Here is a 21,959-nt window from a genome sequence, read left to right as displayed (position 1 = left end):
AACAAATTAAATTAAAACAACTTTTAGATATAATTAAAAAATTTAAAAGTGAAATAAAAAATTTTATAATGTAATTTCTCTTTACAAATTTCATATAATGCATTGAAAAACAAATTTTATATAAGCCGCCAGTTCAATTCATGATAGCGCTATATATATATATATATATATATATATATATGTACTAACATAAAATATTTTAACGATCTAAGGTTTTGATTTCTCTATGAATCAAAAATATTAACATGAAATTTATTAGTAGTTTTCTAATCTTTGAATTTTATGATAAATGATTTAACATATCGTGTTATACATTTATGTAGTGATCTTCAAAATAATAAGTATCAGAATATGTAAATAATATCAGGTGATCGAATTGTTAATTATTTTGTTTCTAGTTTTAATGAGTTTTTATTTTGATATTTTTCAATATAATTGCTTTTTATCATAATATAATTATAACTTTAATAATTCCATTTATATTCTATGACCTTGCTTTAAGTTTTAAAAAATTTATTATATTTGTGGAATATAAATAAGTAATTGCAGTAAAGTGTCAAAAATGATCAATTATGACATTTTTCTATATGAATTAGATAGTTTTTAATTATAACTTTTCGTATGTTATTTTAAAGTTTTTAAAAAATGATATCTAAATTTGTCTGATAATTATTTTATTTTTGTTTTAATCAGTAATGTTTATTATATATTGTAGAATTTGTAACAATGTCTGAAAAAATTCCATCTAACCAACCACAACCAATTGTTAAGATAGGCCATTATACCCTTGGACAAACACTAGGTGTTGGAACATTTGGTAAAGTAAAAAGTATGTATAAATTATTATTTTTTAAATAAATTTTTATTATATTAATTTGATAATATGAAAATATATTTACATATTTTATAATTACGTATATAGTATTAAAAAATATAAATTATTATGTAATTTATAAAAAATTATTAACTTATTTTTTTCAGTTGGAGAACATGTATTAACAAAACACAAAGTTGCTGTGAAAATTTTGAATCGTCAGAAGATCAAAAGTTTAGATGTGGTTGGAAAGATTAGAAGAGAAATACAAAATCTTAAACTTTTCAGACATCCTCATATTATTAAATTGTATGTAATAATAATGCATACAATGCACTGTGAGATATTGAATATCAAAGGATATAAATATTTTTTATGATTTAGATATCAAGTTATAAGCACACCTACAGATATATTTATGATAATGGAATATGTATCAGGTGGAGAGTTATTTGATTATATTGTGAAACATGGCAAACTAAAGGAATATGAGGCACGAAGATTTTTTCAACAGATTATTTCTGGTGTTGATTATTGTCACAGACATATGATAGTTCATCGAGATTTAAAACCAGAAAATCTTTTGTTAGATCACAATCTACATGTAAAAATAGCAGATTTTGGTACTTTAATATAGTTGATATTTTATGATATTTATAAATAAAATTTTTATTTAAAATACAAGATATCTATGATTCAAAAAATGAATACTTTTTAATATTTTATTTTTAATACTAATTTTAAAAAAATAATAAAAATTGAACTTTTATAAATATTTGTACATTAATATTAATTAATTACAATATTTTAAATAAGACTTTTTGATTGTTTTTATTTGAATATATATATTATAATTTAATGATTTTATTAAAGGTTTATCAAATATGATGATGGATGGAGAATTCTTACGTACTTCCTGTGGTTCTCCTAATTATGCAGCACCAGAAGTAATTTCAGGTAAATTATATGCTGGTCCTGAAGTTGATATTTGGTCTTGTGGAATAATACTTTATGCTTTACTTTGTGGTACTTTACCATTTGATGATGAACATGTACCAACACTTTTCCGTAAAATTAAATGTAAGTAAGAACAGTATATATAATCTTTAATTTTAATAATTCATATAAAAATATTTTATATTTATTTTAGCTGGAGTTTTCCCTATCCCAGAATATTTGAATAAAAGTGTTGTAAGTCTTTTATGTCATATGTTGCAAGTGGATCCTATGAAAAGAGCAACTATTGAAGATATCAAGTATATTAAATTTTTATTTATATATTTTATTTTATGTTTTATATATCTTCTTTAAGAATTTCTTTTAAATCTTTTTTGAAATCTTTTATAATAAAACAGTTATAAATATTTTTGAATTAGGAAACATGAATGGTTTCAAAAGGATTTACCTTCATATTTATTTCCGTCGCCTGTTGAACAAGACTCTTCTGTAATCGATATAGACGCAGTAAATGAAGTTTGCGAAAAATTTAATGTAAAAGAAGCTGAAGTTCATTCTGCATTATTAGGTGGAGATCCTCACGATCAACTGGCAATTGCTTATCACTTGATAATAGATAATAAAAGAATTGCAGATGAAGCTGCTAAAGCAGAATTAAAAGATTTTTATGTAGCTTCTAGTCCACCTCCTGTTGCTTTCAGTCCCAATGATACTAATAGTAGTCCTCTGAGACCACATCCAGAAAGAATAGCACGTAAGAAGATAAACTTAAAAATTTATAAAAAAACTTATAAATATATAATTTGAAAATTTATTTACTTTCTTGTTTATTTTAATTTATAACATTTAATGAATTTATATTGTATCTTAGCATTACGAGAAAGACAAAGTTCTCAAGGAAGCACATCATCTTCAACACAAGGTGCTCGTGGTACACCAATAAAACGGGCTAAATGGCATTTAGGAATTCGTTCACAATCTAAACCAAATGATATTATGAATGAAGTTTATCGAGCAATGAAAGCTCTTAATTTTGTAAGATTTTGCTTTTAATTAATTTTTGAAATAATAAATTTAATTTTTTATGTTTGTAGGAATGGAAAATTATAAATGCTTACAGTGTTAGAGTTCGTCAAAAAAATAAATTAACAGATAGATATAGTAAGATGTCATTACAACTTTATCAGGTTGATTATAAAAGTTACTTATTAGATTTTAAATCTTTATCAAATGAAGAAGAAGATATTGGACGAGGTAAAGAATTGAAATTGATGTTGATATTTATTTATTAATAATAATTTATTAATATAATTTTATAATTCAACATAAATATAATATAATTATTCTTTAGATCCTACAATTCCACCACCTCAAACAACAGGTCATCATACAATGGAATTCTTTGAAATGTGTGCAGCATTAATTACACAATTAGCTCGATAACTTTGCTGTATAATATGAGTTCATCATTTTACTTTAGAACTATATTAATATCATATTTTATTTTTCATTGTATATTATAACGTGTAATAATAGTTTAGGATAAAGGGAACATTTAGAACGAAAATGATATCAATTTCATAAAAAAAAATGAGTGAAAGAAAAGAAGAATTAATCTATAATAATAAATCTATAGAAGATCAAGTTATATTTTTTTAAGCCTGATCATTTTAATATTTTACAAAAAAATAAAAATAATATTTTTATTAATAATAAAAGAAAATATAAATTTAAAATTTATTTTATTAAAAATTATTAAAATATATGTTAATACTTCTCAATTTATATTGATAAATATTGAAGAGAATATAATTTAAATAAAAAATTTTAATTTCTTTATTATAAAGAAGAGAACAAAAAAACGAATGAAACTGAAAATATTTTGTGGCGGCATCTATTTCCTTTCAATCGTCTCGCTGAAAAGTATTTTCATTAAGAAAATATAACAGGAAGTGAAATAATTATTACACAAAAAAAGTGATAATATTTTCTTAAAAAAGAATAAATATATCATAAATTTAAGTGCAATGTGCTGATTTTCATTTTAAAAAGAGAATATTCTAAGAATGTACTATTGACAGTATATATAAGTAAATTATTTTGATTACTGATTATATACAATTTCTAGAAAATAACGGATTAATGGAATTGTCAATATTGTTATTATCAATTGATAGTTGAGTTGTCAGTGAGAAAAAAATGATTAAAAAAAAAGAATGATAATAAAAAATACTGACAAATGCAATGTGACGCTACCATATTCATTATGTAGATATTTGCTGCTAATAAGAAGTTTTTGAAAAAAATGCAAATCTGTTTGAATTTCAACGAATTGAATACATTCAAAAAAATAGATATATATATTGGAAAGTTATAGATGAAATATTTGTTCCGCATATACATATTATAAGTAGTAGTTATAGTAGTAAATAGATAATATACATAATAATATTACTAATTTTCATATGCTGTGTTCAAATTGCATTAATATAAAAGTTCTATATGATAACAATTTTTCTCTCGAATAGAAAATTCTTTTAGCAATACTGATTGCTAGAAGAAAAATGGCTTTGTAAGAATCATGATAGAGAATTTAATGATATTTAAAGTAATAGAAAAAAAAAGGTTAGAATTGTTGAAGGAAACTTAGGGACTTTTAATTTGAATTTATAACATTGGATGTGTGGAATGTGAAGATTTAGTACCACTAATTCTCGCATGGTGTACTCAAGTCGCATTAATGTATATAACTTTATGTGACGTCACCTTTTCCCTACGGTAGGGAATTCTTCTGGCAACGCTGCCGATTAGTCGATTACTTGCTAAAACAATGGCTGCTACTTTCGATCAATATGACAAGTCCAGGTAAATAAAGAGACATTTTTGGTCATGTTATTTTGCATCATAAGATTAATTCTTATTCTAATAAGTATTGTTGTGTTAACAATTAATCTTTGAAATTTAATTTTACTAATTTTGAAGAAAAATTGTTAAGTTGTTAAGTTTTAGAAATTATATTAAATGATTTGATATGTTTAAAATAAATTTAAAATAACAAATGTAACAATTTATTTAAAGCAATAGATATATATTTTTTAATATTTTGATTATACATATAATACATATAATACAATATATATATATATATATATATATATATATGTATATATAATTCCAAATTTTATAAATTTATAATATTTTGTGTACAAAATTTTAAATTTGTATTGTTTTTATAAGATTAATATTAAATTTTATAGAATTATATTCTTTTAGTTGGTATTTTGGTGCAATGTCACGACAAGATGCCTCGGATTTACTTATGGGTGAGAAAGAAGGTGGCGTATTCTTAGTACGTGACAGCACATCAATACAAGGAGATTTTGTTCTATGTGTACGAGAAGACAGCAAGGTTAGCCATTATATTATAAATAAAATTCAACAGGGTGACCAAATACGTTATCGGATTGGAGATCAAACATTTCCTGATATTCCCAACCTTTTGGCTTTTTACAAATTACATTATTTGGACACAACGCCATTGATCAGGCCTGCACCTAAAAGAACACAGAGGGTAGTAGCAAAGTATGATTTTGAGGGCAATGATCCTGATGATTTACCTTTTAGAAAAGGTTTGTATTAATTTTTATTTGTAATATATGTAATATTATTATTATATGTAATATTAATATTAAATTTTTTTTATTTTGAATTTAAATTTATATATGATATTTTTGCATTAGTATATTATTAATAATTTAATTAAATTAATAAATATAAAAATTTCTTTTAGGAGAAATTCTTACAATTATATCAAAAGATGAAGAGCAATGGTGGACTGCTAGAAATGCTCTAGGTCAAACTGGTTCAGTTCCAGTTCCATATGTTCAAAAGTATGAAGAAGACAATCACCCTGTGATTGAAAATAATTCACGTCCAGAAAGTGGAGGAAGTTCAACTATAAATTCTACTATAAATTCAGTTCAAATTTCTGCTTCTCAAATGTCTTATCCAGAAAGTGGACAAGGGACCACTCGTAGATCGAATATTCAGAGAACATTACCTGCTTTTGCAAAAGTAAAACAAGCAAGAGTACCAAATGCATATGATAAAACTGCTCTAAAATTAGAAGTTGGAGATGTGATAAAAGTTACAAAGACTAATATAAATGGTCAATGGGAAGGTGAATTGCATGGCAAGGTTGGCCATTTTCCATTCACACATGTTGAATTTGTAGATAATGAGACTGGAGAAGACAATCAAGAAATTTAACGGAAGTCTTCCATTGAATAAAGAAATTAATTTGAATAGTTTTATATTGGCAGTTTAATTTCATATCAGCAAGTATTCTGTGTATTGGTACATAAAATCATCTCATTTTTAAATTTTTTATATAATTTGAAATTTCAAATATTTTGTAACACATTTTTACATATTAAGTATTAATTGTATAATATTGCACAAAATTTAAATGAATATTTTTATAAATTGTTTTACTTTTCTAGTCATAAAGTATCAAATAATTGTAAATGATTATGGATTATATTGGATATATTGGATTAATATTGATTTTGTCAAAAGTTATAAAAATTTTCTGGTTTTAAATTTTGTACCGATACATATTGTACTGCTTAGCCATAGGTTGTGCCACAAATGGAACAACATTTTCTATTAGATATTAAATGATGGAACTGTTAATCATATTACAATTGTAATTTACATAAATTACATTAATTATATATTACTATGTAATTATATAAGTTTCGATTGCTGAGTAATTTTTTTAAGAGAGCAGAAACTGTGAATTTATGTTTATGAGTGAATGATATAATATTTTCATGATTGTAAGTTACAAAAATTACTTGTTAATATGTAATTATAAAAATTGCAAAAATAATTAGTTTTGTAAAAATAGTAGCTATTTTAAAGTTCCGCTTTATGCTATATATATATATAATTATATTTTAAATATATATTAATTATATATATATATAAAAGTTTTATCATAATTATATCAATCATAGGCATGTAACGAGTTATTGTAAATTATATATTATTAATATTATTATACATATATATTATTAATATATAATTATACATATATATTATTAATATATAATTATATAAGTGAAATATTCGTGATGTTTATAAGAATAACAATTTCAAGAATTTTTTTAAAAAAAATTTTTTTTGATCTTAAAAACTAGTATAGGTATAATTATGTATAAATACATTTTAATATATATATTTACATATTATTATATTTTATATTTGTATAAATTGTAATTTTATCATAAACTTTACACAATCTTTTTCTAATATTTTTATATATGAAGAAAACTGATAATAGTTTTATTTATAATGATATATATTAATTATAAATTGTATGTATGTTATGTATAGATATTTCAGGATTGTAATTTTCTGTATTTCCAAAGTTTTTAAATAATTTACAATTGAAATTACTTCTTTTTCATGTTTCCAAAAAGATATTTTCTTGAATCTTCGATGATGAAAATTATAATTTGAATAATATATAAATTGTATAATTTGTATACAATTTTTAGCATTTGATTATGTTATATTTTCTATAAAAATTGAACTCGAATTTAAAAATTTTATTTACATATAGACTTATATTAATATTTATATTAATATGTAGTATATGTATTTAATTATGAATTGAAAAAAAATTTCTTGTGGAATTGTAATTATATATAAATTATATAAGGAATTTTTAAGATTTAGAAAATTAATTTTTGAATTAAAAATGACAAATTTTTTAGTTCCTATATATAATTAGAAATTATTAATCTTGAAAAATTCATTTTTTTTTAGTGTACAATTTATTAAAATATTAATTTCTTATCAGTGTACAATTTATCAAAATATATATAAGAATTTTAAGTTTTTAACAATTTATATGAAAAGAAAATATATATTTCGATTAATTTTGTCAATATGGAGTCAAAATCACAAAAATATAATTGTTCACATAATTACTAAAAAAGTAAGTATTAAAATTGTGTAGATTTTTACCTATGAATTTTTGTAATATTTTTTTTATATAATTATATATATTATATTAATATAATTTTAATTTTTTAAATGTATATGTTTAAAAAATAAGAATATTTTAAATAAATAATTAAAATAAGCATTTTTATAAATACAAAAAATATATTAAATAATTCCTTTTTCATTATTGTTGTAATTTATTTCTATTACAAATAATTTTTAATATTATTTATATTAAATTATTTATATTTTCGATGATATTCTAATAAAATAAACTTTCAATATATTTTTCGTCATTCAATATTATTTAAGATTTTAAATTTAAATAAAATAAAATAAAATATAAATAAAAATAATACTTTATTTTTTTAATATATTGACATTTTTAAAAATTGTAATAATAAAATTTTAAATATGGATTTTATGATTTTATTTTTAGGCTCAAAAAAAAATCACCAATGAAAAGAAAAGTATGTGCGTGGTATCTAAATAGAGTTTCTTTCTTATTCCATTTTTCTTCCGCCATATGTCTCCACAATTTATTCCCGCCAAATTTCTCATTTTACTAAATGCCAACAAGTGGTGAGACCACTGTTGAGTGACAGTGATTATTGATTCAGTTTACTTATACTCTTGTTGATGTTAATGAAATAAATTATAATTTTAATTGTGCATTCGTAGATCGATGCGTCAAATATAGATCACAAATTTTTTGAGTTCTTTTGAATAAATAAATATATCAAAATGTACGTTAAAGTGAGAACAATGGATGGTAAACAGGAGGCGATATTGACTATCTCCAAATTGACGGAAGTAGAAGATTTTAAGGTATATAAAGTAAAAAAATATATAAATATATTTTCAAACAAGATAACAATTTTTTTATATATAACTTTATATAATTTTATTTCTGATATTTACTATATTATATATTTGATATTAATCTTTAATATTTAGATTTTGGGGTAAAAAACATATATATAATTTTATAAAATATTCTATTATTTTATTAAAAATTTTGTTTAATATTTTAATAATATATAGTTATATATACATAAAAATTAAAACAAATATATAAATTAATATAAACTACTTTTATTTATCTAAAATATTATTCTTACTTTTGTAAAATATTTAGTTAAAATATTTAATTAAAATAATGTTACTAGAAATATTAAAATCTTAATTAAATAACATTATTAAAGATTATTATTATTTTACAGCATGAAATTGAAAAAGAGTTACATATAAAAGCAGATTTACAACGATTATTTTTTCGTGGAAAACAATTGGAAAATGGTTACAAATTATATGATTATAATGTTAATTTGAATGATGTAATTCAATTAATGGTGAAAGTACAAATTAATGATATAGAAAATAAAGCTACCTCAAGTAATAGTGTTACTACATCTAATTCTAATTACGAAAAAGAAATTATAGATAATTCTAATAAAGAAGAAGAATTGATTGAAGCAGAAAGTTTATATTATAAAGTTGGAGATGCAGTAGATTGTCTTGACCAAACTTATGGAGCTTGGTTTGAGGCAATAATATTAAAAATCTTTAAAAAAGAAGATAAAGTCATTTATAATCTACAATGGGAATTTGATGAAAAAGCTCCACCTTTTAATGTACCTGAATCTTCAGTAAGACCACGAGCAAAGCATCTTTTACAATTTAATAGCTTAAAAATAGGGCAAAATGTAATGATTAATCATAATGTTGATGATCCTAAAGAGACTGGATTATGGTATGATTTCACAGTTTTGAAAATAGATAAAAAGAGAAGAGTACAGGAACTTATTGGGACATTGCATATTGGAAGGTGAATTTCATTAAATGATTTTAATATTTAATTTTTTTTTAGTAAAATAAATGTATGATTAAAATATTTATTTGAAAAGGGATCAGTTGCTTGAAAATCATAAAGTGAATCCTAGGGGAGAGATTTTTGCCATAGAAGAACCAAAACTTCTCAAAGACAGAACTCCTGAAGATGAACAACATATGATTAGTAATGGTAAACGAAGACGTGTTCAAGCTATTTGTAATGCATGTTTAGACAATCCTCGTAAAAAGTGCAGAGAATGTGGTTGCAGAGTTTGTGCTGGAAAAGAAGATGAACATAATCTTCTTTTATGCGATGAATGTAATTCTGCATACCATTTAAGATGCTTAAATCCTCCATTATCTTCTATACCTGAAGAAGATTATTGGTATTGTCCAGAATGTAAAAATGATGAAAATGAAATTGTGAAGGTTAATTATTATATAAAAAAATTTTATTTTATAACATTTATATATAATTTTATAAATCTTCATTTTTTAAAGGCAGGTGATAAACTTAAACAAACGAAAAAGAAAACCAATGAAAATAGTAATAGTAAAAGAGATTGGGGTAAAGGAATGGCTTGTGTAGGAAGAACAAAAGAATGTAGTATAGTTCCACCTAATCATCGTGGACCTATTCCAGGAGTAGAAGTTGGAATGTGTTGGATGTATAGAGTACAAGTAACCAAATTTTTAATTATAAATCTTTAATTTTAAGAATTTTTATATATTTTTATAAAATTTATTATTAAAAATTAATAATAGGTATCTGAAGTTGGAGTACATAGACCACATATAGCTGGAATTCATGGAAGAGAAACAGATTGTGCATATTCTATTGTATTATCTGGAGGATATGAGGATGATATTGATAATGGCGATGAATTTATTTATACTGGTTCTGGAGGGAGAGATCTATCAGGTAAGATATTTGATTATAAATAAATATATTCAAATTAATATATTATATTATATATTATTAAGGAAATAAAAGAACAGCAGAACAAAGTTGTGACCAAACATTAACTAGAATGAATAAAGCATTAGCTGTAAATTGTAATGCAAAACTTAATGCAACAATTGGTGCTACAGCTGAAGATTGGAGAGGTGGTATACCTGTAAGAGTTGTGAGAAACTTTAAACTTGCTAAGCATAGCAAATATGCACCAGAAGAAGGAAATAGGTATAATAATTATAATTAATATTTCTGTTTATATACATATAAAATAATACTTAGTTTTAATAATAATAAATTTCATAAAAATTTTTATTATAGGTATGATGGTATATACAAGGTAGTAAAATATTACCCTGATACAGGTAAAAGTGGTTTTCGTGTATGGAGATATTTATTAAGAAGAGATGATCCTGCACCTGCACCATGGACTAATGAAGGTAAAGCACGGATAAAAGCTCTAGGTTTAAAACCAATGTATCCAGATGGATATCTTGAAGCAATGGCAAAAAATAATAAAACAAATAAGAAACGAAATGTATTTGCTGAAGAAGAAAAATCTAATTTTTCAAAAAATGAAGAACCATTAAAAAAAAAGCAAAAGTGCGAAATTTATGAATTGGAAACTGAAATATTAAAATATATCAATCAAGATAAAACAAATGTAAAATTATGGGACGAATGTCGTAAAGCTTTACCGGATGGTAAAACTATATTTTTGCAAAAAGTTTCAGAAAGGTACATTTTTATATATTTGTATACTATTTTAATAAATATTATATTTTAAAATTTTTATAATTTTTAAATTGCAGGTTTACATGTCCGTGTTGTTTGGAACTTGTTTATAATCCTGTCACCATTCCATGTACACATAATATATGTGTTAATTGTTTAAAACGTAGTTTTTCATCAGGTGTAAATTGTTGTCCATCATGTCGTCATTTGTTAGACAAAAATTATAAAATGGAAATTAATCAATTTTTATCATCGACTCTATTATTACTTTATCCAGGATATGAGGGTGGTAGATAACATTAACTTGTAAAAAATAATTATATTTCAAATATGAATTTACATACATGCTTAGACTTTATTAAATGATATTTCTAGATATAATTTATGTTTTAGTGATGAATTACATTAGATAATGACAAATTTACTACAATATACACTTACAGGGTGGATATTTTGAAATTTTAGTAACTTCAAAACATTGTGGTAACTATTAATGATATAAAAAATTTGTTGCCATAGTCCACTATTAATAACATTTTTATTATTATTATATATTTATTTTAATAAATTGACTGATAGTACTAATTACATAATAATAAAAATGAATTCTCTTCAAGGAAGAAACATACATATAAAAAATAAAAAATATATATATATACCCAATTAATTATTATAGTACTTATTTTTATATTAATTTTTGGACTTATACAATTTCAAGTTCTACACATATGTAACATAAGATTTATACAACTGACTACATTATAAACGTTTGATTATTTGTTTATACATGTATACACGCTTATTAATGTGTTCAAATCAATTGTAATAATTCTAATTTGTATTTGAATGAATTTTATTGTTTTTTCTTAAAGGCGTAATATAACTTTTCATAGTAATGAAAAGTTAATAACAAACAATCATGTTATTTTATAGCAAAATAAATAAATATTTTTATCATAATATATTATATGTTAGAATTTTTCATTTTAAAAAAATCTAATTTTATTTTTTTCTTTGATTAATAGGGGGAACAATCTCACTTATCCATTGGAGATATTTTTCATTTCCATTTTGGATCTACAAATTTTTATTTATATTAATATAAATGTAATTAAAAATAAATATTAATGTAAATGTAATTTAAATGTAATTTAAAAATTCATTACTTACAGGTAATGAAATTACTTCACAAACTTCATATGGATGATTCTCTCTATTTAAAATTAATTTAAAATTAATTTTTACATAATTTAATTTATTTTAATAATTTAATATATATATATATATTATATATATATGTATATAATATATATATATATATATATATATATATATATGTATATACTTACTTTACATATTTTGTTAAAGCATCTATTGTATCAGTTCTAGTTTTTATCATCTGAAATAAGAAATATAAAATTTATATTAACAAATTTGATATATTATTCTTTATATTTTACCAGTAAAAGTTCGCTATCTTCGTTTATTTCATTTTTCCATTCATATCTGAAATATAAATAATAATATTTTTAAATGAAATAAAAATATTCCAATTTGCGTTAACATTGAATATAATTACACTGATGTAAGTCCTGGTATAATATTGACGCATGCGGCTAATTTATTTTTGATCAAACCACTGTAAATATATATAACCATAATTATTTTATAAAAATAGATTCTTTTTCAATAGATTATGTCAATTCTTACTGAGCCAATTTTTTAGCAATATCTTGTGTTGGAACTGTGACATATGTCACAGAATGAATTCCAGCAAGACTACTCATGTTTCTATAAGTATTGGCAGTGATATTTCTAGTTAAACAAAAGAGTGTAATTAATCCGAAAATTGATTTGCACCGCATAAGCGACATTTGTTCAATTGCAGAAAATTTTTTTCACTGATGTGAATATTGCTTCAGAAGAATTATTTAAAATGTATTCTCGAATCTCAATTCGATATCGAGCAATCGCTTTTCAAAAATTTGTATCGATTAAATCAGAATTTTTTTATTTAAAAATAAATAATAATTTATATTATTTAGTAAATTATTTTTAATATTTCTTATAATAATCTTTTTAAAAATTCTTTTTTAAATATCATATATTTATAATAATAATTGTTTTAGTTACTACTTACTAATTTATTTTGACAAGCAATGAATTTATAAGTTTATTTTTTTTTAAAGAAAGTAATACATAAATGATAGTGTTTGTACATTTTATATTTAGATATAATGATAATAATATATAATAAGTAGATTTATATAAATTATGGAAGACATTTTTATCTTATTTTGTAGAATCACATAAACATTAAGTGTTAGTTAATGCTTTTTCAACAGGATACTTAACTACGCTTACATTAATTTATTTATCATTTGATTATAATATTTATATATATACGTTAATCTTAATTTTAAACACATATAATATTATATTCTAAAATATATTTTGCACTTGATATTTTTGTTTATACAAGAAGTAACTAAAGTTTATATATTTATTAATTTAAATTATATTTTATTTAATTATATTTAATTATTAGTTTAAATATTTATTAATAATTATCGCTAAATATTTAAATATTTAAAATTATTCGAATTATTACATGAAATTAATTATTTATGATTTTTCAAAAATAAAAAAATTGATAAAAAATTGATTTCGATTTTTAAATGAATATATTTTGAAATATTCTTATAAAATAAAAAATTTGCATTTACATTAAAATATTAAAAAAAAATATATATATATATGTGAATGAATGTTAAAATCAGATTTTGAAGGCCATTAACTTTTTTTTATAGATATAAGAAAAAAAGAAATAAAAGTTAAATATCATTTAAAGTTAACAAAAAAAAAATTCAATTTTTTTTTGTTAACTTATTTTTCAAGAAATATATTCATTTGTGTATCAATTTTTTTAAAATATTTAATTTTACATTTAAATTATTTAAATTTTTTAATATTTTAATTAATCATTTATCATGTTTTTTATATATTTGTGCATTAATTTTCATTTTTAAAAAAAATCAAAGTACTAACATCATAAAATAATTTACATATAAATAATTAATTTTTAAAAGTTTGTTTTTGTTTTCATTTGAACATTTTTCAATTTTAATTCGGCAAATAATATTCCCTTGGAATATATTCTGGTTTTGGACTATTCGATTCGATTCCAAGTAACTCTCCCATGAATGCAATATATGTAATAGCCAGACGCAGAGTTTCAATTCTCGAGAGCCGTTTTTCATAAGCGAAAGTTGGTACCTGAAGAATAATAAAAAATGATAAGAAACATAATGAATAATAATAAAAAATAATTCTCATTAAAATATGAAAGTTTATTTTATAATTAATTTAATATAACTATTATATATATATATATTATATTATGGAAGTCAAAAACTAGTATAAAATATAAAATTTGAATTTAAATTATTAATTTCTAAAAATCAAACATATATATAATATATATATATGAAATTAAATATATGAATTTTTAGAAATATACATATAAACTCACTTTTCTACGTAATTTATCAAAGGCTTCATTCAAATTAAACATTCTTCGCCTTTCACGGATATTGGCTGCTCTTCTTTGTGAAACAGTTGCTACACGACGTCTTGGTTTCTTTGTAGTAGATGATGGAAGATTCGGAGATCTACCATTAGGTGTATAACGACTAAAATTATTTTAATTAATATATAATTGATAAAATATTTTTGTTCTTTTAAAATTTGAAATTTTCCAGAGTTTAAAATCATTTTCTTAATTTATTATCGTGCAAATTAAAAATATATTAAAAAAAGGATTTATAACAATGAAATATAAAAATAATTACCTTTGATGTAATAATGCACAAGGTTGTCTATATAATCCATGTTCGTTTACGTGAGAATGTGATGGAGGTGGTGCTTGGTATAAAACAGAACTGTCCCACATCGGATAGCTTCCAAGTTCGCCGCTGACGTATTGCGACATATCCGCTGTAATCACCTATTTCATTTACTTATGTTTATATTTATTTGCAGACTGTTTTTTTATCAATATAAAAAAAGATCATTAATTAATTATATTTATTAATTATATTAAATATTATCGTTTATTATATAATTAAAATTAAAGATTTAAAGAATCAAATATAGTATCAAATATTTAAAAAATATTAAGAAAAAGTCAAATTTTTCAATCATACAATATAAATATCATGATTTTGCTTAATTATTAAATATTATTCCGAAAAATATCATATTGAAAAATATATTGATATATTGAATATATTGAAATGTATTAAACATATTTTCATATATGTATTTCATATTTATATAGATGTTGAAAAATTAAATCAATTTTGATTATTTATACTCACTGGTGTTTGATTTCCATTAATCTCCCACAACGATTCGGTGTAGCTCATATCCCGGATTCTGTCCAGCGGCGAACGCAGGAAGAACACTTCGTCTCGTTTTTCAAGTTAAAAAAAAAACAATGAAGGAAAATAAAATGTCACTGGTACAACTGTCACCTTCAATCTGATTCCGAAGATATCCTCGTCTATGAATTGAACTCCGAGATTTCGGTAAATTTCGAACCCGCCCCTTTTTCAAAGCAATCCTCTAAAACCACTGTTATTCACTATTCTTGAACGCTTGCGCCGTGATCTCTGCGCCCCATTGGAGCATTTCACCCTTAATCAGTTTGGGTGAAATATGATCATTGGATAGATACTTATAAAGGGGTGGAGCTTTCGAGTAACCTTCATGATTTGCCTTGTTTTGTAAAAGTTGAGGTTAAACAATATCAGGATTATCGACCGTGATATGAATGATATGTTAAAGATAGAAAACTTTTATATATTTTTATATATTTTTATATATTTTTTTTTAATCTACATTTTTCTGAGTTTTTTTAGTTTCTATTTTTCATTTTTTCATCACAACTACAAGATTAAAAAGATTTTAATTATATTCAATATATATGATTATAATTTATTAAAAAAGAGATTAATATTTGTAAAAATGATAAAATCAGAGGAAAATATTTATTATTTTATTATTATTAAAATGTTTTTAATTAAAAATCTACGTTTATTGTTTTTCTTATTTCTATGATAAAATTTTTAATATTATATATCTTATATTTTTTGTTATATAATCTATATTTATGGAGATTTACTTTTTATATACCTTTAAGCGAAAAGAATTATTTAATTATTAATATGTTTAATCATTTTAATAATGATTAAACATATGTATAATACACATTTAATTTTCTTTCAAGTATTACAGCATAATACATGTGCTAAATGAAATGTATCAAGTTTTGTTAACATATTAAATATAAATTTTATATATATTTTAAATAAGTATTAAGTATTGAAAATTGATTTACTAAAAAATAATCTATTAAACAATATAATATATAATATATAAATACATAACTTCTTTTCAAATTGTACAAAAATATTTCAATAATATATTTCATAAAATATATTTCAAAAAAGTTTTATTATAACAAATAAATTAATTTTTTATAAAGTGTAAATTAAAATATAAATCAATTTATTAAGATATAAATTTTTTTATGATTATTTCTTTTATGATCATTTCTAAAATTATTACAAATAAAATATTTTGCAAGTTAAATTATTATGATTTCTTTATATCTATTTGGAGATAAATTGTTTCATAAATTAAGTTTCTAACAGGATCACTCAAAAGACCATAACAAAATCTTCTCAGAAGGGTAACATATTGTTAACCGAGGGAGTGCGATCCCCCGAATTAATTAAATAGATATTAGCCGATTCACTTGACACTAAATTCTCCCTTTGAACGCGTATAAACATCCAGCATGCTCTCTGCGTGTCAAATCTCATTGTGTTTGCTTCAAGAATTCGGGGTGCATAAAGTTATTAATATTCGATCACAAGTAAGCATTTCTTATTAGGATCTCTTTTTAGTGTTATTTTTTCTCTGCCACAGTATTATTATTGCATGTTTATCATCTCTACTTTGTTTTATTTTATTACTTTAAAACATAATTTAATTAAATTCTTTTTTCTTTTTTTATGAAAATAGAATTTTATTTTTTATTGAAATGAGAATTTTAGATATCATTTATTTATTTATATTATATCAATATTATTATATTAAAATTATTATTAAATATATTTAATAATATTCTCTATTTATATATTCTCTATTTATTTATATTCTCTATTTATATATTTAAAATATATTAAATATATTTATTAATTTATTTATGTTTTTTTCTATAATTTTTTTAATAATTGGAAAATGAATGAATATATAAAATATATATAAAAAGAATTTTTAAATACTAGACAATAGAGAATAAAAAATTATACCATAAAAGAAAAAAGATTTTTATCAAATTTATATAAATTAAATAATATATTAAATGCGTTATTATAATTGATAATATTTCTTATTTTATATTTATTAATACAGTAAATGTAATACATATTTGAAGAATATTTTTTAAAAAATATACAATAAATAATTACAATAAATTATTAATTTATCCAACATATCATATATCTTGTAAGTTTGTATATATTGATTGTGAGGGTGGATCTTTAATTCGAATCTGGTAATATGTACTATATCCATAACTGCAAGCTGACGCTTTGGATCAATGCTTTGAGCGTCGGCGCTGAAATGCTTCATAGCAAAACTTCGAAGCTTTTCTAGAATAAAGGAATATAATAATATAATGCTTCTCATTATAAAACATATTAATTAAAATACAGAACAAAATAAAACATACTAAAAAAAAAATAAATACTATTATATAACATAGTTATATAACAACATAATATAGTTACAATAAGTTCTAATAAGTTCTAAAATAAATTTTTAAAAAATTTTATTTACTGTATAATTTTGTAAAATCATTTTAGATGAATTATAATAAATAAATATTCGATAATACTAATGCTAATACTTTAAATTAATTTAATTGTAAAAAATATTTATGTTATATCTTAAATCTATTTTAATAAATATAACTAATAGTTAGTTAATAAATATAACTATATAGGATATTATAGGATTTTCCAAAAATATGATCAATTAACTGGAAATTGTTGACATAATTTCAAGCAATATTTTTCTTTGCAAAAACTTTCGTTACAGCCTTGTTAATGAATTATTAACAAAAAATATTAATTATGAACCACTGTAAACTAATTAAGTAGACAACAATAGTTTTAGATATGTACCGCAATACGAACAAGTCCAAATAATATATATGAAAAAATCTGTTGAATATAACAAATATTTTTTTATCAAAAAAATTATATCGAATTATCTTTTATTCAAAAATAATAAATAAATTAATTAATTGTATTAATTCATATAGAACATAAATCATCTTATTTATATAGAATTTCCTTTTTTATCATTCTTTTTCTCTTTTACCATTCTCTTCATTCTCATTTTCTTTGTCATTTTTTTCTCTCTTTTATATAGTCATCACGTATTTATAGTCATCATTCTCTTTTATCGTTTTTCTCCATCTTTTTTGTTCTCCTTCTCTTCTTTATCAATTTTTTCTCTCTTTTATCAATTCTTTCTTCTGCGTCTTTTATCAATTTCTCTTTCTCCATTTTTCTCCGTTCTATTATTTATCATTCATTTGTTAGAAAAATTTTATATTCTTCTTTTTGTATTAATTTGATATTCATTTCGATTTATTCGTCCTATAATAATTATTTAGTTTATTCATTGTTTCTAAATATAATGTAATTCTTTTTTTTTATAATTTTTTTTCGATAAAAAAATATTTGTTATATTCAAGAAATTTTCTATGACATATGTTGAATTTATTCGTGCTCTTACTTAACGCTAATTAGTCTTGATTTGACTATGGCACTTTATGAATACTATTAATATTTTTTGATAGTTTGTTAATAAAAATCATAACGAAAGTTTTTGCAAAGGAAAAATTATATAAATATTATATATATATATATATATATATATATTATAAATATTACTTGAAATTATCTCAGAAATGTTCATATATTTTTATAATAATTATATAATAGCCATATATTTTTGAGACATACTGTATATTTCTGCACATATATAATAATATAATATTCTGCACATATATAATTAAATATTTTAAATAATGAAATAATATCTATATTATTTATATAAATTAACATATAATCATATTTATTATTATATTTTTTAATATTTCATAATATCAATATTACAAATGGACTTATATCATATTATTTGATTAATATTTTATATCTATCAATTTATATAATATAAATTGTTCTATTTCTTTTTATATTTTAATTTTAGAAAAAATAAATTGATAAATAAGCAAAATGACGTGAAGAATGTCAGAAATCAAATTTGGATTCATTTCATGGTGCACGTGTTCACATGATCTAATTTTGATGCGTTTCTAACAATGGATGCGCTTTCCGCATAGGGTCACGTTATTGATGATAATTATGCAATTTCGTTACAGAAATTTCTATCTTTTTGAATAATATGTCATTTATGGATCAGATTTATTTCAGATTTATTTCTTGTTTATTAAAATAAAATTTAGATAAAACCTTTTCATTTATTTAATAAAATAAAAATATCAATGAAATAGCAATGAAAATAGTAATGAATTTAAAAATTAATTATATATTATTGTAATTATTAATTTATATATAAATTATTTATAAATAATACGAAAATAATACTTTAATTATATATAAAATTTTCTAAATTTTCATAAATAAGTTTGAATAATTAAATTTTAATTAAACTTAAGAAATAATAAAGTCAATACATAATATAAAAATATAAAATATAAAATCAATAGTTATAGAAAATATTTTGAAAATATTTTAATTTTAATTAATTTATATAAAATCTTAAAAGAATTTTAGATATAAAATTATGAAAGACATAAATATAAAAAATTGAAATACATAAATAAACATATATTGAACATATATTGAATGAATTTTTGTTACAAAAAAGAATTGAAAAGTATAATAAATTATAAAATTATAAATTAAAATTATAAAAAATATGATAATTAAAAATTATAATAAAATTTTATAAAATTATTTAACAAAGACAATAGATGCATTTTTTTGAATTCTTAAAGAATTCATAACGCACGTGATTTTTTCTTTAACCAATCATAGTTTATTTTAATTTCTTATTAATTTACTTCAAGTAATTATATTATTGAATATTAATTATATTTTTGAATATATATTTTTCTTCAATTAGTAATTTGATCATGCTTCTTATTAACGTTGAAAATAAATTTATTTATATAGATATTTTTATAATAAATTGTGAAACAGTTAAATTTTCAAATATAATAATTTGTATAAATTATATATATATACTTTATTAATTAAAATAAATTAGATTCATAATTAGAATTTTTTATCGATCATGAATATTAAATTTTATTTTTTTTAGCTATCATAATATTCAATTTTTATATCTTTTTATATTTCCTATTTTTTTATTATCATATTATGTTTTTATATGTAGTTATATAATATATTACATAAAAATTATTACAAATATTTTTGCAATTTTTATATAAAAATATATTCACATTATTATATAAACTAAAGAATTATTAAAAAATTTTAAATGTTTTTATTATTCACGTATTTATAGGAATGACCTATATAGAGTTTCAAAAATATTTATATAATTCTTTGAATATTTACACAATATTCAAAGAACTTCTGATAAAAGGTAAAACTTGTTAAATTTTAATAAAAATTCATACATATAAGTCTTTAATTCGTAATATTTATATTATAAAATTTAATACAAAAAATGGAAATAATCGATTAAATAAGTAAATCAATTTTTGGTTATTGAACAGATGAATAACTGTAAATTTTAATTTAATATGTAGGTATTAATTTGATTTCATTAATGGAATATTTTATAAGGAATTTAAAAAGATTGATATAAGATATAAATTATTTTATCAATTAAAGGAATCTGCAAATGATAATTATCACAAAGAATATCAAATTTAATTTCTATTTTTTTATTGTAATTTGACATTTTGTATACATTTGTTTTACAACTTTCAATATCAATAAGTACTAACAATTATATTCTTACATTCATATCACAATAAAATATTAATAAAAATATGTAAGACGTACTAATTTTATTAGAAGTTATTAAAATATTTTTAAAAATTAATTTTTATGTTTTATACTATGATAAATGCCTTATTATTTTAAATGAAATTTTATATGTTATATGAATATTGAATGAAAAATACTTAAAGCATTTTAAAATGATAGCTTTTCTGCATCTTGCATCATTAAAATATTTCTGAATGAAATCATTAATTAAAATTATTATAAAAATTTTAGTCTTTTTTCATATCAATTAATATAAATTTAAAATTAATTTATGCAAATATTTGCAAAACAAAAATGCTGTCTCAGAATATATAAAATATACAAAAAAAAATTTCTAATTTTTTCAGAAAAAAGAAAATTTATATAAAGTTAAACAGATACACTTTATAGTTGTACACCTACATATAATGATTTTATTGATAAAATAAAATAATGATAAAAACAATCAGGAACATAATAAATT

The 21,959-nt window shown here is 20.7% G+C and overlaps 4 protein-coding genes across 5 annotated transcripts; 2 read left to right on the top strand and 2 right to left on the bottom strand.

Moving 5' to 3' along the window:
- Positions 1-220: 220 nt before the first annotated feature.
- Positions 221-11,901, top strand: LOC122719415. The gene is made up of 20 exons (XM_043945183.1): positions 221-367; positions 716-829; positions 982-1,123; positions 1,199-1,437; positions 1,688-1,894; positions 1,965-2,070; positions 2,191-2,525; positions 2,643-2,806; positions 2,866-3,025; positions 3,123-3,180; positions 5,045-5,400; positions 5,589-5,951; positions 8,544-8,614; positions 9,010-9,614; positions 9,694-10,048; positions 10,121-10,300; positions 10,385-10,541; positions 10,604-10,802; positions 10,896-11,312; positions 11,387-11,901. Exons 2-20 carry the CDS (start codon positions 727-729, stop codon positions 11,604-11,606), a joined length of 4,437 nt encoding a protein of 1,478 aa, XP_043801118.1. The 5' UTR covers positions 221-367; positions 716-726; the 3' UTR covers positions 11,607-11,901.
- LOC122719456 (adapter molecule Crk) lies at positions 3,572-6,084 on the top strand. 2 transcript variants are annotated; one of them, XM_043945250.1, is made up of 4 exons: positions 3,572-4,636; positions 5,045-5,120; positions 5,214-5,400; positions 5,562-6,084. In XM_043945250.1, exons 1-4 carry the CDS (start codon positions 4,602-4,604, stop codon positions 6,038-6,040), a joined length of 777 nt encoding a protein of 258 aa, XP_043801185.1. In that variant the 5' UTR covers positions 3,572-4,601; the 3' UTR covers positions 6,041-6,084. The 2 variants fall into 2 exon arrangements, with proteins under 2 accessions (XP_043801185.1, XP_043801184.1); XM_043945249.1 differs by having other exon boundaries at positions 3,576-4,636; positions 5,045-5,400.
- Positions 11,902-12,041: 140 nt separating the features above from the next.
- Positions 12,042-13,191, bottom strand: LOC122719457 (protein CutA homolog). Its single transcript, XM_043945252.1, has 6 exons — positions 13,020-13,191; positions 12,889-12,948; positions 12,770-12,815; positions 12,659-12,708; positions 12,480-12,522; positions 12,042-12,386 (listed from the first exon to the last, which is right to left on the bottom strand). The coding sequence occupies exons 1-6, from the start codon at positions 13,181-13,183 to the stop codon at positions 12,312-12,314; spliced, it is 438 nt and encodes a 145-aa protein (XP_043801187.1). The 5' UTR covers positions 13,184-13,191; the 3' UTR covers positions 12,042-12,311.
- Positions 13,192-14,344: 1,153 nt separating this feature from the next.
- On the bottom strand, positions 14,345-15,753 carry LOC122719442 (protein Fer3). The gene is made up of 4 exons (XM_043945227.1): positions 15,689-15,753; positions 15,161-15,315; positions 14,842-15,001; positions 14,345-14,585 (listed from the first exon to the last, which is right to left on the bottom strand). The coding sequence occupies exons 1-4, from the start codon at positions 15,734-15,736 to the stop codon at positions 14,433-14,435; spliced, it is 516 nt and encodes a 171-aa protein (XP_043801162.1). The 5' UTR covers positions 15,737-15,753; the 3' UTR covers positions 14,345-14,432.
- Between the last annotated feature and the right edge of the window lie 6,206 nt (positions 15,754-21,959).

Source organism: Apis laboriosa, unplaced genomic scaffold (assembly GCF_014066325.1).
Source record: "Apis laboriosa isolate Shangri-la unplaced genomic scaffold, ASM1406632v1 scaffold78_cov150, whole genome shotgun sequence".
Classification (NCBI taxonomy): Eukaryota; Metazoa; Arthropoda; class Insecta; order Hymenoptera; family Apidae; genus Apis; species Apis laboriosa.
Note: the sequence above shows the minus strand (reverse complement) of the source record. Positions and strands in the feature narration are given on the sequence as shown.